Raw genomic sequence first — 13,703 nt, 5'->3', positions numbered from 1 at the left:
TCCTGGTACTGTTAAGGTGTGAAAAATGAATCCAAGGTTTGTTCTTTCTTGCTTGATAGAGATGGGGTAAAATTTTGTAAGTTCTTTCCCCTTCATCATGGACATTTTCTGCATTACTGATTCCTTTCACACATCCTCCTTACAATGCAACCAGTTACACATCTGGCTTTCATTAGTACATTCTCGCCTCCATCTTCCTTCTTTCAATGTATTTAGTCCGTTCTCACAAACTTTCTGGATTTTTTGTCATAGCATGGAGTGATTTATCTTGGCACAACGAGATCTTTGGTGATCCAGCAGTCTGAAAACAGCATTCGGGTTTGTCAAGGAAAATATTTGTCTGGGACCCTCTGAAGATGATGGCATCTGCAGAATCACATGTTTGGCTTCAGACCAGCACTTTACAAAACAGCCACTATTACCCTTGGTTAAGGAAAATCTCAAGCAACACACACAAAATGCTGGTGGATCACAGCAGGTCAGGCAGCATCTATAGGGAGAAGCACTGTCGACGTTTCGGGCCGAGACCCTTCGTCAGGACTAACTGAAAGGAAAGATAGTAAGAGATTTGAAAGTAGGAGGGGGAGGGGAAAATGCGAAATGATAGGAGAAGACAGGAGGGGGCGGGGTGAAACTAGAGCTGGAAAGGTGATTGGCAAAAGGGGTACTGAGCTAGAGAAGGGGAAAAATCATGGGAGGCCTAGGGAGAAAGCAAAGGGGAGGGGAGCACCAGAGGGAGATGGAAAACAGGCAGAGTGATGGACAGAGAAGAGAGAGAGAAAAAGGGGGGGAAAAACTAAATATGTCAGGGATTGGGTAAGAAGGGTAAGGAATACCCGATCCACAAACCTGCCTGTCCAGGTAGACCCATTGTCTCAGCTTGCTCCTGCCCAACGAACTCATTTCTGCATATCTTGACACTGTTTTACCCCCTTGTTCAATCCCTTCCCACCTATGTTCATGTCATTTCTCATGCTTTGAATTTTTTCAATGATTTTAAGTTCCCTGGCCCCCACCGCCTTATTTTCACCATGGACGTCCAGTTCCTATATACCTCCATCCCCCACCAGGAAGGTCTCAAAGCTCTTCACTTCTTTTTGGATTCCAGACCTAACCAATTCCCCTCTACCACCACTCTCCTCCGTCTAGCCGAATTAGTTCTTACTCTCAATAATTTCTCCTTTGGCTCCTCCCACTTCCTCCAAACCAAAGGTGTAGCCATGGGCACCCGTATGGGTCCCAGCTATGCCTGCCTTTTTGTTGACTTTGTGGAACAGTCCATGTTCCAAGCCTATACGGGTATCTGTCCCCCTCTTTTCCTTTGCTACATCGATAACTGCATTGGCGCTGCCTCCTGCACGCATGCTGAGCTCATTGACTTCATTAACTTTGCCTCCAACTTTCACCCTGCCCTCAAATTTACCTCGTCCATTTCCGACACCTCCCTCCCCTTTCTTGATCTTTCTGTCTCCATCTCTGGAGACGGCTTATCTACTGATATCTACTATAAGCCCACTGACTCTCACAGCTACCTGGACTATTCCTCTTCCCACCCTGTCTCTTGCAAAAATACTATCCCCTTCTTGCAATTCCTCCGTCTCCGCCGCATCTGCTCTCAGGATGAGGCTTTTCATTCCAGGACGAAAGAGATGTCTTCCTTTTTTAAACAAAGCGGCTTCCCTTCTTCCACCATCAACTCTGTTCTCAAACGCATCTTTCCCATTTCCCGCACATCTGCCCTCACCCCATCCGCCTGCCACCCCACTCGGGATAGGGTTTTCCTTGTCCTCACCTACCACTCCACCAGCCTCCGGGTCCAATGTATAATTCTCTATCACTTCCGTCACTTCCAAGGAGATCCCACTACCAACTACCCACTACCAAGCACATCTTTCCCTCCCCCCCTTCTGCTTTCTACGCGACTCCCTTGTCCATTCGTACCCCCCCATCCCTTCCCCCCCACCGATCTCCCTCCTGGCACTTATCCTTGGAAGCGGAACAAGTGCTACACCTGCCCTTACACTTCCTCGCTCACCACCATTCAGTGCCCCAGACAGTTCTTCCAGGTGAGGCGACACTTTACCTGTGAGTCGGCTGTTGTGGTATACTGCTCCCGGTGCTCCCGGTGTGGCCTTTTATATATTGGTGAGGCCCGACGCAGACTGGGAGACTGTTTCGCTGAACACCTACACTCTGTCCACCAGAGAAAGCAGGATCTCCCAGTGGCCGCCCATTTTAATTCCACGTCCCATTCCCATTCTGATATGTCTATCCATGGCCTCCTCTACTGTCAAGATGAAGCCACACTCAGGTTGAAGGAACAACACCTTATATACCGGCTGAGTAGCCTCCAACCTGATGGCATGAACATTGACTTCTTTAACTTACGTTAATGCCCCTCCTCCCCTTCTTACCCCATCCCTGACATATTTAGTTTTTTCCCCCCACCCCCTTTTTTTTCTTTCTCTGCCCATCACTGTGTCTGTTCTCCATCTCCCTCTGGTGCTCCCCTCCCCCTTTCTTTCTCCCTAGGCCTCCTGTCCCATGATCCTTTCCCTTCTCCAGCTCTGTATCCCTTTTCCCAATCACCTTTCCAGCTCTTAGCTTCATCCCACCCCCTCCAGTCTTCTCCTATCATTTTTCATTTCCCCCCCCCCCTCGAAGGGTCTCGGCCCAAAGCGTTGACAGCGCTTCTCCCTGTCGATGCTGCCTGGCCTTCTGTGTTCCACCAGCATTTTGTGTTTGTTGCTTGAATTTCCAGCATCTGCAGATTTCCTTGTGTTTGCTTAAGGAAAATCTAATCAGTTTCAATTTCTGTGCTGATCAAAATGCTGAACATACAGTTTCTTTCATGCTTTATCCAGCTGCAGATAACAATTAAGGCAATGCAGAGCTTCTTGTACTTTGCTGCTATGCACAAGCCTTAACAGCAAGCTTAGAATACCACTCCCAGTAGAGTGTAACACTATCTCTTCCAGTTCCAGTCACATTGCCAGATGTGGCCAGACCTATCCTTGGAGGAGGTCATAATTTTCAACCTCCAACCATCCCATTGCTTCACTGCTTTATCCACACTGCTTCTTGCCATTAGTTGAGATACATTCATTCCCGAAGCAGACTGCCTTCTCCAGGCTGCCAATCAGAATGCAGACAAATTGTTACCAGATTGGATGATTTCAGTCTGTCAGTTAACCAGCTCTTTCTCCATTGCAATTATTTTTATTAGCAACAACCAAAATGCTCAAAGGACTTTTTCTGCCTCTCACAGTTGTCTAATGCCTCTACTGTATTATTGCCATATTGCTATAGGAAACATGATTTAAGATCCTGGGAATTCTGGAAGGCAAGCCATCATAAACTGCATAATTCTTTTAACAAGGATGATCCAATATTACATATGGGAAAACGATGAGTTTTATAAGCTTTCTAATCAAATACCTTTGATATTGGCCCCCCTTTACAGACCCATCAATTTGATTACAAGAAGTGCCATGCTGAAACGCCTTTCACTTTGTGTTGACTGGGAGAAAAGAGCAAGTGACTCCACGTTGTGAATGGATAGGCTCCCAGTTGGTCATTAATTGGATGGGTGGTCATTGACATATAAAAGAGGATCAATTATTTATTCTTAAACAACAGGATTTATGTAAAAAGTGTCACCTGCAGCATTTTCTTAACTTGCAAGCTTTAGGGTAATTACAGATCTCATTAGCAGTGGCTAGCTTAAATCAAAAGGGCTGTAGGTCACATAAACTCAATTGGTATTCATTGCCTCAAGGGATCATATGATGACATTTCTAAAGTTGCCTCCCAACTTGTTCTTTGGAGTAGCTGTATATCTCAATAACCATCCAGCAGGGCAGAAAGTGACTAGCAATTCTGTAAATATGGATGTTCTTCAATTGGGCTGTACCCCTCTGCCCTGAGTGACTCCTGTGATGACCTAGGGCAATGAATTCTGAGCTGAAGTGAACCCTGGCTGTTAGCAATCTCACTGGTCAAGGATATTTGCTTTACAGTGGTTAGGTGTTTTACATGTAATTGCTGACACAAAAGTATAAAGCAACATACACAAAATGCTGGAGGAACTTAGCAGGTCAGGTAGCACCTATGGAAAAGATAAACAGTTGACGTTTTGGGCCGAGTATTTTTCAAGATTGAGAAGGAAGGGGAAAGAAGCCAGAGTAATAAGATTGGGGAAAGGGGGTTGTAGGAGGATAACTGAAAGACAATAAGTGAAGCCAGGTGGGTGGGAAAGGTCAAGGGTTGGAGAAGAAGGAATCTGATAGGAGACGAGAATGGACCATAGGAGAAAGGAAAGGAGACCCAGAGGGAAATGATAGAGAGTTGAGAAGAGGTAAAAGGTCAGAGTAGGAATAGAGGCAGAAGGGAGGGGAGGGGAGGGGAGGGGAGGGAAATTTAATGCTGGTTCCCATTCCCATTCCCATTCAGGGTGGAGGAACACCACTTCTATTCCACCTGGGTAGCCTCTAACCTGATGGCATGAACATCGACTTCTCTGTCCATTAAAAAAACCCTCCCCTTCCTCTCTTCCTCGATTTCCCATTCTGGCCTCTCACCTCTTCTCACATGCCTATCACCTCCCACTGGTGCTTCTCCTCCTTCCTTTTCTTCTACGGTCCACTCTCCTCTCTTATCCGCTATGGCAAAGCAGTCCATCATCATATCTGAAGGCATTTTTAGATGGAACATCCGTGAGGATAGAGTGTGCAATTTCAGACTTGACCCTATAAGTATCATGGTTTCAGAGGAAACATGATTAGTAAAACCTGGGTAAATAAGAACTATTACTTTTCAGACCAGTACAGTTGAATATGAGTGTGGCACTATTGCTAGCATGTTGAGTGAGTTTTACGCTGAAATGAAAGCAGTGCTAGGTAAAATGAAGTCCTGCTGGGAAGTCAGCAGTTTAATCATTTGCCAGATGGAAAGACACCCAAAATTATGTATAAAATTGCTATTGTCCAGTCTTCCATTGAACAGTGTATTGCTGGAGACGTGAGAAGGAATTCTTGGACTGATCTATAAAATCAAGCTGCGTAACTGGAGACATCTGTGGCTTTCCATACTTGTTGCCCAAGTTAACAATTACTCCAGTAGAAAGGATGGGCATTTTTCTGTCTAATAGGTGATTAATCACAAATAGGCATTTTGACTTAAGAGATAGTTTTCGAGCAGGATTTACACTGCTGATGTGTTTAGAAATGCACAATGTGACTTACTTATAATGAAGAGCATTGCAAACTTTTGGATGTAGACCTGCACCAAGATTTAGTTTGTGCTAATTCATGTTTCCAGAAAGTAACACTGGAGAATCTTATAAGGACTCAGGCTCTGAGAATTCTTACTAGAGATCTATTTTTCACCCTTACTGACTCAAGCGTTAAGAACAGCCTGGTGGGAAATGTCGATAACTGGAACAAGTTTCATTTCCAATAGTGATGTTACCACTTAAATACCTTTGAACTGAAGCCAGCTAAAGCCAATAAAATATCCACTGCTACAATCATCTTTATTCTGGAAATAATGTAAAAATAAACAAAGTTTTATTGGATACTGAGTTTCATTTAAAAACAGGAAGTATACAGCAAGAGGTTAACATAAGTAAGGTATTAAAGACTTAGGTTACAGATGGGGCCTTTCAGCAGAATTTAACTCACTGTTTCTTACTCTGAACAGAAGCCAGCTCTGCCAGTGGCGAGGATGGAACTCTCCTCTTTTTGGATGATCAGCTTATTAAACAGATGGATCCTGTAGTTAATACTTCTCAGGCACCAATTCCTGCCCTCACAACCATCACTTCAGAGACAGCAACAAAATCCACTGGTCAGCTGAATATCACAGATGAGACAAAGGCTTTGACTGGTGTTAGTCCAGTACTTGTCATAGGTTCAACAATTCCCAATATGAATGTCACCTCCAGTGGTACCAATATAACTAACTTTACTATGACCACTCCAGAACAGCATCTTGCTCAGGCCAGCCAAACCAATGCCTCAGAGTCTGCCACAGCTATCAACACCACTGCTTCCGTCCCACCTCCTACCCACACTCTCTCCACAGCAAACACAACTTTCACCACAGTCCCAATTCCCATCCCTGCAATGACTCATGCAACTGACATCACATCCTCACCAATTTCTGCTTCCCTTCCACCATCCAAAGTTTCTCTCACATCCCCTGCAGTCACCACCACAGCAATTCCCACCAGTGAAGTTCCCATCATCATCCCCAATGACAATGCAGCAACTGTTTCAAATGTCCCACCTCACTTGGACACAACTGCTGTCCCTTCCACCACAGCCCACACAACTAATACCAAACACCTGACCACAACTAGGCTGAGCACTGCGGTCCCCACAACCACTAGAACAGCAGCAACCACTGAGCTTCCCACCACTGTCCCTGTGGAGACCACAACAAGCACCGCAGCCACCACCACGACCACTGTAACCATTACCTCACCCACCACCATGACCACTGTAACCACCGCCTCACCCACAACTGTAACCACCGCCGCACCCACCACTGTAACCACTGCCTCACCCACAACTGTAACCACCGCCTCACCCACAACTGTAACCACCGCCGCACCCACCACTGTAACCACCGCCGCACCCACCACTGTAACCACTGCCTCACCCACAACTGTAACCACCGCCGCACCCACCACTGTAACCACTGCCTCACCCACAACTGTAACCACCGCCGCACCCACAACTGTAACCACCGCCTCACCCACAACTGTAACCACCGCCGCACCCACCACTGTAACCACCGCCGCACCCACAACTGTAACTACTGCCTCACCCACCACCATGACAAGTGTACCCATCACAACACAGAATACAACCACAATGCCAACCATCAGGAGGATGACACCTACCACAGCCGCCACTTCTGCAACCACCAAACCCAGCACAACACTCACCACAATGACTATCATACCTACCACCACCACAACAGCTGCCTCCACCACAACTATACCAACCACAGCACCCACCACCACATTTGCTATAACCACAGCACCTACTGTCACCAACATCACCACAGTGCCCACAACACCCACCACTATAACCACTACAACCACACCAACCACCACCACACCCACCATCACCTCAACTATCGCAGGCACCGTCACCACCCCCAAGCAAAGAACTAAAACCCGTTCTCCAAATGCCAGGACAACCTTACTTCCTCCTGCTGCCAGACGGAAACACCACATGGAGGGCATACGGAGACAACGTGTAAACTACAATTCGTATGATGGTTACCGAAGTTTTGGTACGTGAGATTCCATCAAAACAAACTTGCTTTTTATAATTGCAGAATACATTGATAAATTGTGCTGAATTTATTCATTTATTGGGAAAGGTTATAATTTGATAACTGCATGCTTTGAATTCGCTAGTGGTCTATAATCACACTTTGATAAGCTTCCACACAAACAGGTGGCAAACAGGTAGGTTGGAGCACCTGAAATGCTAGAAGCACCTGTGGAAAGAGAAACGGCCAACATCTTTCAAGTCAACGATCCCTCATTAGAAACAGAAAAGTAAGAAAACAAGTTTGTTATCCCATTGTTTTCTCATTTTCCAGTGTTGTACAGGGATCTTCAGTTTGAAATGTTGAAACTGTTTCACCTTCCACTGATATTGCCTGACCTGCCTTGTGTTTCTCGCATTTTCTGGTTTTATTTCTGATTTCCTTTTGCGGTTTAAAACATTTTCAGATGTTGGACCTTTGGATACGGAGTCAAATGCTGGTAAATACCAATGGGCCAAGGGAAACATCTCCTCCACCATCTCCATCAGCACAGATGCACCACAAGGCTGTGTAATTAGCTATACTTGCTGTACACTTATGATTGTGTGGCTAAGCACGGATTCTATGCCATATTCAAGTTTACTGATGACACCACTGTTGGCTGAATCAAAGGTGATGATGAATCAGTATATAGGAAGGAGACTGAAAATCTAACTGAGAGGTGCCATAACAATAATCTCTTACTCAATGTCAGCAAGATCAAGGAGCTGACTATTGAGTTGAGGTGAAGGAAACCACAGGTCCACGAGCCAGTCCTTATCGAAGGATCAGAGATGCAGAGGGTCAGCAACTTGAAATTCCTCGGTGTGATTATTTCAGAGGACCTTTCCTGGACCCAGCACTTAAGTGGAATTTTGAAGAAAGCACGGCAGCGCCTCTACTTCCTTAGGAGTTTACAAAGATTCAGCATGACATCTAAAACTTTGACAAACTTTTAAAGATGCGTAGAGGAGAGTATATTGACTGGCTGCATCACAGCCTGGTATGGAAACACCGAAGTCCTTGAACAGAAAATTGTACAAAAAGTGGTGGATACAGCCCAGTCCATCTCAGGTAAAGCCCTCCCCACCATTAAGCATATTTGCATAAAATGCTGTCACAGGAAAGCAGCATCCATCGTAAGGGATCCCCACACCCCCACCTCCGATCCAGTTCATGCTCTCTTCTTGCAGCTGCTATGAGGAAGAATGTACAGGAGCCTCAGGTCTCACACCACCAGGTTCAGGAAGAGTTATTACTGTTATTAATCATCAGGCTCTTGAACCCAAGGGGATAACTTCACTCAACTTCAGTTGCCTCATCATTGAAATATACCCACAACCTATGGGCTCACTTTCAAGGACATGTCATCTCATGTTTTCAACATTTATTGCTTATGTATTTGCACAGTTTGTTGACTTTTACAGACTGGTTGAATACCCAAGTTGATGTGTTCTTTCATTGATTCTGTTATGGTTATTCTATTATGGATTTATTGAGTATGCCCACAAGAAAATGAATCTTAGAGTTGTATATGGTAACATACATATATTTTGATAATAAATTTACTTTGAACTTCTGGAAATCTTTAGCCTCTAACCACTAAAAGTGGTGAAGAAGCATTTGGGGTTGGTACAGAGAACACTGGATCCATGCATCAGGAGCACCATCAGACCCTTTCTGTAGAAGAGTCTGGGTTCCCACATTGTCCACTGTGGCATTTCAGGACTCACAAAACTGGAATGCAAGCATCATCCTTGATCCAAGGGGTCTATTTAAGAAGAAGATATCATAAAACATAAAAAGATATCATAAAACATAAAAAGTGATGTTTTCTTTGTGCTTTGGTACAGTTAGTACTAGATGTTATTCCAGCCTTGATCCAAATGGACAAAGAGGTCAAGCCCACAATAAGGGTGAGAAAGACTGCTTTCAAATTGCAACTTTCTAAAAATAGTTCATTCTCTTTATTTGGAGGCTAGGACTTAGCGTTAGGTTCTACTGTATCAAGATGGTTCCCTTTTTTTTCCCCTTAAGCGGTTCCCAGGGATAATGATGGATCAATCAGAAATATTACCAAGTAGCTCAATGTGATGAAGTATGCTGTTAGGACCTTTACAATGCAATGAGGAATGTTTTACTGTATGACTAAAGTAGGTGTGTGATTTTAGTAACCCTGTGCTGATTATTGTTACCCTAGATTTCTATTTTCTGGTCATTCCATCTCCCAAATATTTCAGGGTCTCCTCCTTCCTCATTTTATGAAACACCTTGGATTAAAGGTGACATTAAAGGTCCTGAGAGTGAGTTGCTCAGTCATCATTTAAGAAACAACAGACAGCCATGGTACCTTGAGGTATTGATGGGATTGTGAAACAGGAGTGATACTGTCTGACTAACTTGTACATGCACTAATATACTGTACACACATTCCAATAAAGAATAACAGTTAAACATGAAACCCTGACTAGAAAGAGAATAACCTAGAAACTGAACCTAGCTTGTAATGCATGGTAAACCAAGCTGGATCAATTTTTGGCCCCTATTGGCATGCCAATCTCAGCATCATACATGTATCCTGTAACAATTTAACCGATCTTTGATAATCTATATTTAGCATTGAAGCTTGCTAATTACAGAGCTGCTCAATGCTCCATTTATTCCATCAGCATCAGCATCTGCAATTCCAGCTGTTCCAGGATCATACAAGATTCTGAAGCAAAATACAGTCTGAATGCCAGTTTCTGTTTTGTCCTTGGGTCAGACGAAAATCCTTGCTACCATTATAGTACTTAATGTCAAACCTTTCCATTGTCAACGCCCAATCAAAACTCACAAGGCTCTGTCATTTATCTTAAGTACAAGCCCACTAATGCTTTAAATCACTTATTTTTGCATCAAACTTTCTTATGTACAGGCAATTTCCAAAACAACATTTGTACTGTAGCACAAAGTGTCTGACCAGCTGGGAATGGTTGCCAAAAATACCGGCCGAAGTGTCTGTCATCAGAATGTCCTAAATTATAAATTGCATTTTATTTAATCTGACTCATCCACTGGGAAGCCATTCTAATTCTAGATTAAGCATTATAATTGAGGACCCACTTTTTTTCTCACAAGTGCTTTTTTAAAAACATGGTTCTATTTTGAAAAATAAGAATTTTCCAAGGTGTACTAGCCACTTCTATTCCTGAAAAAGCATACGAAGATCTGGTCATTGTCATATCACACTTGCTGTGTAGAAATAGGCTGTTAAGTTTACAAAGATGACTAAAATAGTTAATTGGCAGTGAAACACTTGAGGATACTCCAGTGATGTGAAAGGTTCTATATAAATGCTAATACCTCTGTTACGGTACATATTTGGAATTGTTTCTTAGCTGGAATGGTAGAGTTATCTTCCAATCACAAACAAGAAAAAATCTGCAGATGCTGGAAATCCAAGCAACACATACAAAATGCTGGAGGAACTTAGCAGGTCAAGCAGCATCCAGAAAAAGAGAACAGCCAATGTTTCAGGCCAGAACCACCTTTTAGCAGGACTGAGAAAAAAGCTGAGGAATAGATTTAAAAGGTGGGGGAGGGAGAGAGAAACACAAGTTGATAAGTGAAATCTGGAGGGGAAAGGATGAAGTAAAGAGCTGGGAAGTTGATTGGTTAAAGAGATACAGGGCCAGAGAAGGGGGGAGTCTGATAGCAGAGGACTGAAGGCCATGGAAGAAAGAAAAGGAGGTAGGAGCATCAGAGGGAGGTAATGGGCAGGCAAGGAGATAAGTTGAGAAAGGGAAAAGGGGGTGGGAAATGGTGAAGGAGGGGAGATGGGGGGGGGGGGTGTGACATATCCATTCCGATATATCCATCTTTGGCCTCCTCCATTATTGTGATGAGGCCACACTTAGGTTGGAGGAACAACACCTTATATTCCATTTGCAAACATGGGGAAATCTGCAGATGTTGGAAATTCAAACAACACACACAAAGTGCTGGTGGAACACAGCAGGCCAGGCAGCATCTATAGGGAGAAGCGCTGTCAACATTTCGGACCGAGACCCTTCGTTAGTCCTGATGAAGGGTCTCGGCCCGAAACGTCGACAGCGCTTCTCCCTATAGATGCTGCCTGGCCTGCTGTGTTCCACCAGCATTTTGTGTGTGTTGTTATATTCCGTTTGGGGAGCCTCCAACCAGATGGCATAAACATCAATTTCTCAAACTTTCAGTAATGCCATCCGCCCCCCCTTCACCATTTCCCATCCCCTTTTCCCTCTCTTACCATATCTTCTTGCCCACCCATCAACTCCCTCTGGTGCTCCTCCCCCCTTTTTCTTTCTTCCATGGCCTTCTGTCTCTTTCACCAATCATCGGCCCAGCTCTTTACTTCATCCTTCCCTCTCCAGGTTTCACCTATCACCTTGTGTTTCCCTCTCCCCTCCCCCCACATTTTAAATCTACTCCTCAAATTTTTTTCTCCAGTCCTGCCAAAGGGTTTCGGTCCAAAACATGGACTGTACTCTTTTCCTAGATACTGCCTGGCCTGCTGAGTTCCTCCAGCATTTTGTGTGTGTTGGTAGATTTATCTTACTGCTTTCAGAGGTGAGGATTTTCTGCAGCTATAGAGTCATAGAGCACAGAAACAGACCCTTCAGCCCATCATAGGCATGCCCACCTTTTTGCCCATCTACACGAATCCTCCCCTTCTCTCTATTGTTTCTCTTAGTTACCACCTCAAAAAATTTGTAAGACAGGAGTTTCCCCCTCATAAAGCCTTGGTGGTTATCCTGATGAGTCCCCATCTTTTCAAATATACATAAATCCTACCCCTTGGATATTTCTCCAGGAAACTCCCTACCACTTTTGCAAGGCTCAGCTGCCTGCCATTAACTGGCTTGATTCTATTCACTTACTGCACATTTGTTTTCTTAAATAAAAGTGAACAGCAGTGATAGTTTTGATTTAAACTATATTCATGTTTCATGCAGAGAAGCCAACAGATTATAAACGGTGAGTATTTATTAATGTACTATGGCATAACATTAGATTGTTTTAACCATTTTCAGTTCAAGGAGGTAGGTTGTGAGCTTGATGGTTGGCAGTTTCACCACACTTGTAGCTGGCTTTCTGTACCAAAGGTAGTGAGAGTTCTCATCTTGACAAGAACAGACTGCTTCTCTTCTGTGTTCTTGTCTTGTTGAAGTTCTCAACTTAGCAGGGCAGTATGAGCATTGGTTCTTTGAATGATCTGCAATACCTACATGATAATTGAGTGTCTGACTGTGGGCTTTTTGATCATTGTGCCTGCAAGGATATTTGATATTATTGTGCAGAGGGTTATTATTGTGTGACATACAGTAAAGCTAACATGCCAATATTCTTATTTGCAGGTGAATGCAAAGAGACTTTGTCTACCATCTCTAAACCCAAGACCAAACACAGTTATGGGAGAAATGAAGGGGCCTGGATGAAGGATCCATTAGCACGAAGTGATAAAATTTACGTCACCAATTACTATTATGGTAACACATTGGTAGAGTTTCGCAACTTGGAAAACTTCAAGCAAGGTGAGAGTGATCTATCTAAAATAACAAGCAAGTTTCATGTTGTTCCACAGAATACACACCTATACCTTTCTCACTTCTGAAAGGCTATTAAGCTGAACCAGTAACACTGAAATATTTTGCTTCACAGATGCTGCCTGACCTTCTGAGTATTTCCAACATTTTCTGTTTATATTCCTTCCTTTTCTTGTGAACAATTTTAAGGACAAGTTGTGCTGCACTCCTTCCTCACTTAGCAAGCAAACCTAGAGAACATTTTCTTATTTTTACATCCTACATTCCACAAAGGAATGGTTCAAAGATGGAAATTGGTCTTTGTTGCATTGATAGACTCTTATTAATGAGATACCAGAGTGATTATCCTGGGACTTGAGGTTTTATAATTTACATCAGTGACTTAGTTGAAAAGGCAGTATAACATGTTCATATTTGTGTTGATCGTAGAAAGGTTGGTGGTGAGTGAGTTTGAGATGATGCATGAGCCAATATGAGTCCATGGCATGACCAGTTGAGGCATACCAAATTGTGGAGGGCACAGTCAGGGCAGATAGTAAGAAACATTTTTCTTTTGCAGAGTCGTCTAAAACCAGAGGGCCAAGGTCTATGTTAAGATACAGTACTGTGCAAAAATCATAGACTAATATATATAGCTAAGGTGCTTAAGACTTTTGCACTATACTGTATTTGTTAACATGGAGCGGAGAGCGAATTTGTAAATCTGGCAGGAGCAAAGGATATTGCGAATGGCAAGGGTGGAGCGCCGCGCGAGTGGTATGGGACAGGTGGCAGAGAAGGAGTGCCAGGGCGATGCCCAGCCCTGAGACA

The 13,703-nt window shown here is 43.8% G+C and overlaps 1 protein-coding gene across 2 annotated transcripts in view; it reads left to right on the top strand.

Annotated features, from left to right (window-relative positions):
- Positions 1-13,703, top strand: part of LOC140737279 (olfactomedin-like protein 2B) — a 103,644-nt gene that overhangs the window by 40,587 nt on the left and 49,354 nt on the right. For both annotated transcript variants that reach the window (XM_073063648.1, XM_073063647.1), the window contains exons 6-7: positions 5,701-7,305; positions 12,705-12,881. In XM_073063648.1, coding sequence (XP_072919749.1) covers positions 5,701-7,305; positions 12,705-12,881 — 1,782 coding nt within the window. The remainder of the gene's footprint in view (positions 1-5,700; positions 7,306-12,704; positions 12,882-13,703) is intronic.

Source organism: Hemitrygon akajei, chromosome 12 (genome assembly GCF_048418815.1).
Source record: "Hemitrygon akajei chromosome 12, sHemAka1.3, whole genome shotgun sequence".
NCBI classification, from domain to species: domain Eukaryota; kingdom Metazoa; phylum Chordata; class Chondrichthyes; order Myliobatiformes; family Dasyatidae; genus Hemitrygon; species Hemitrygon akajei.
Note: the sequence above shows the minus strand (reverse complement) of the source record. Positions and strands in the feature narration are given on the sequence as shown.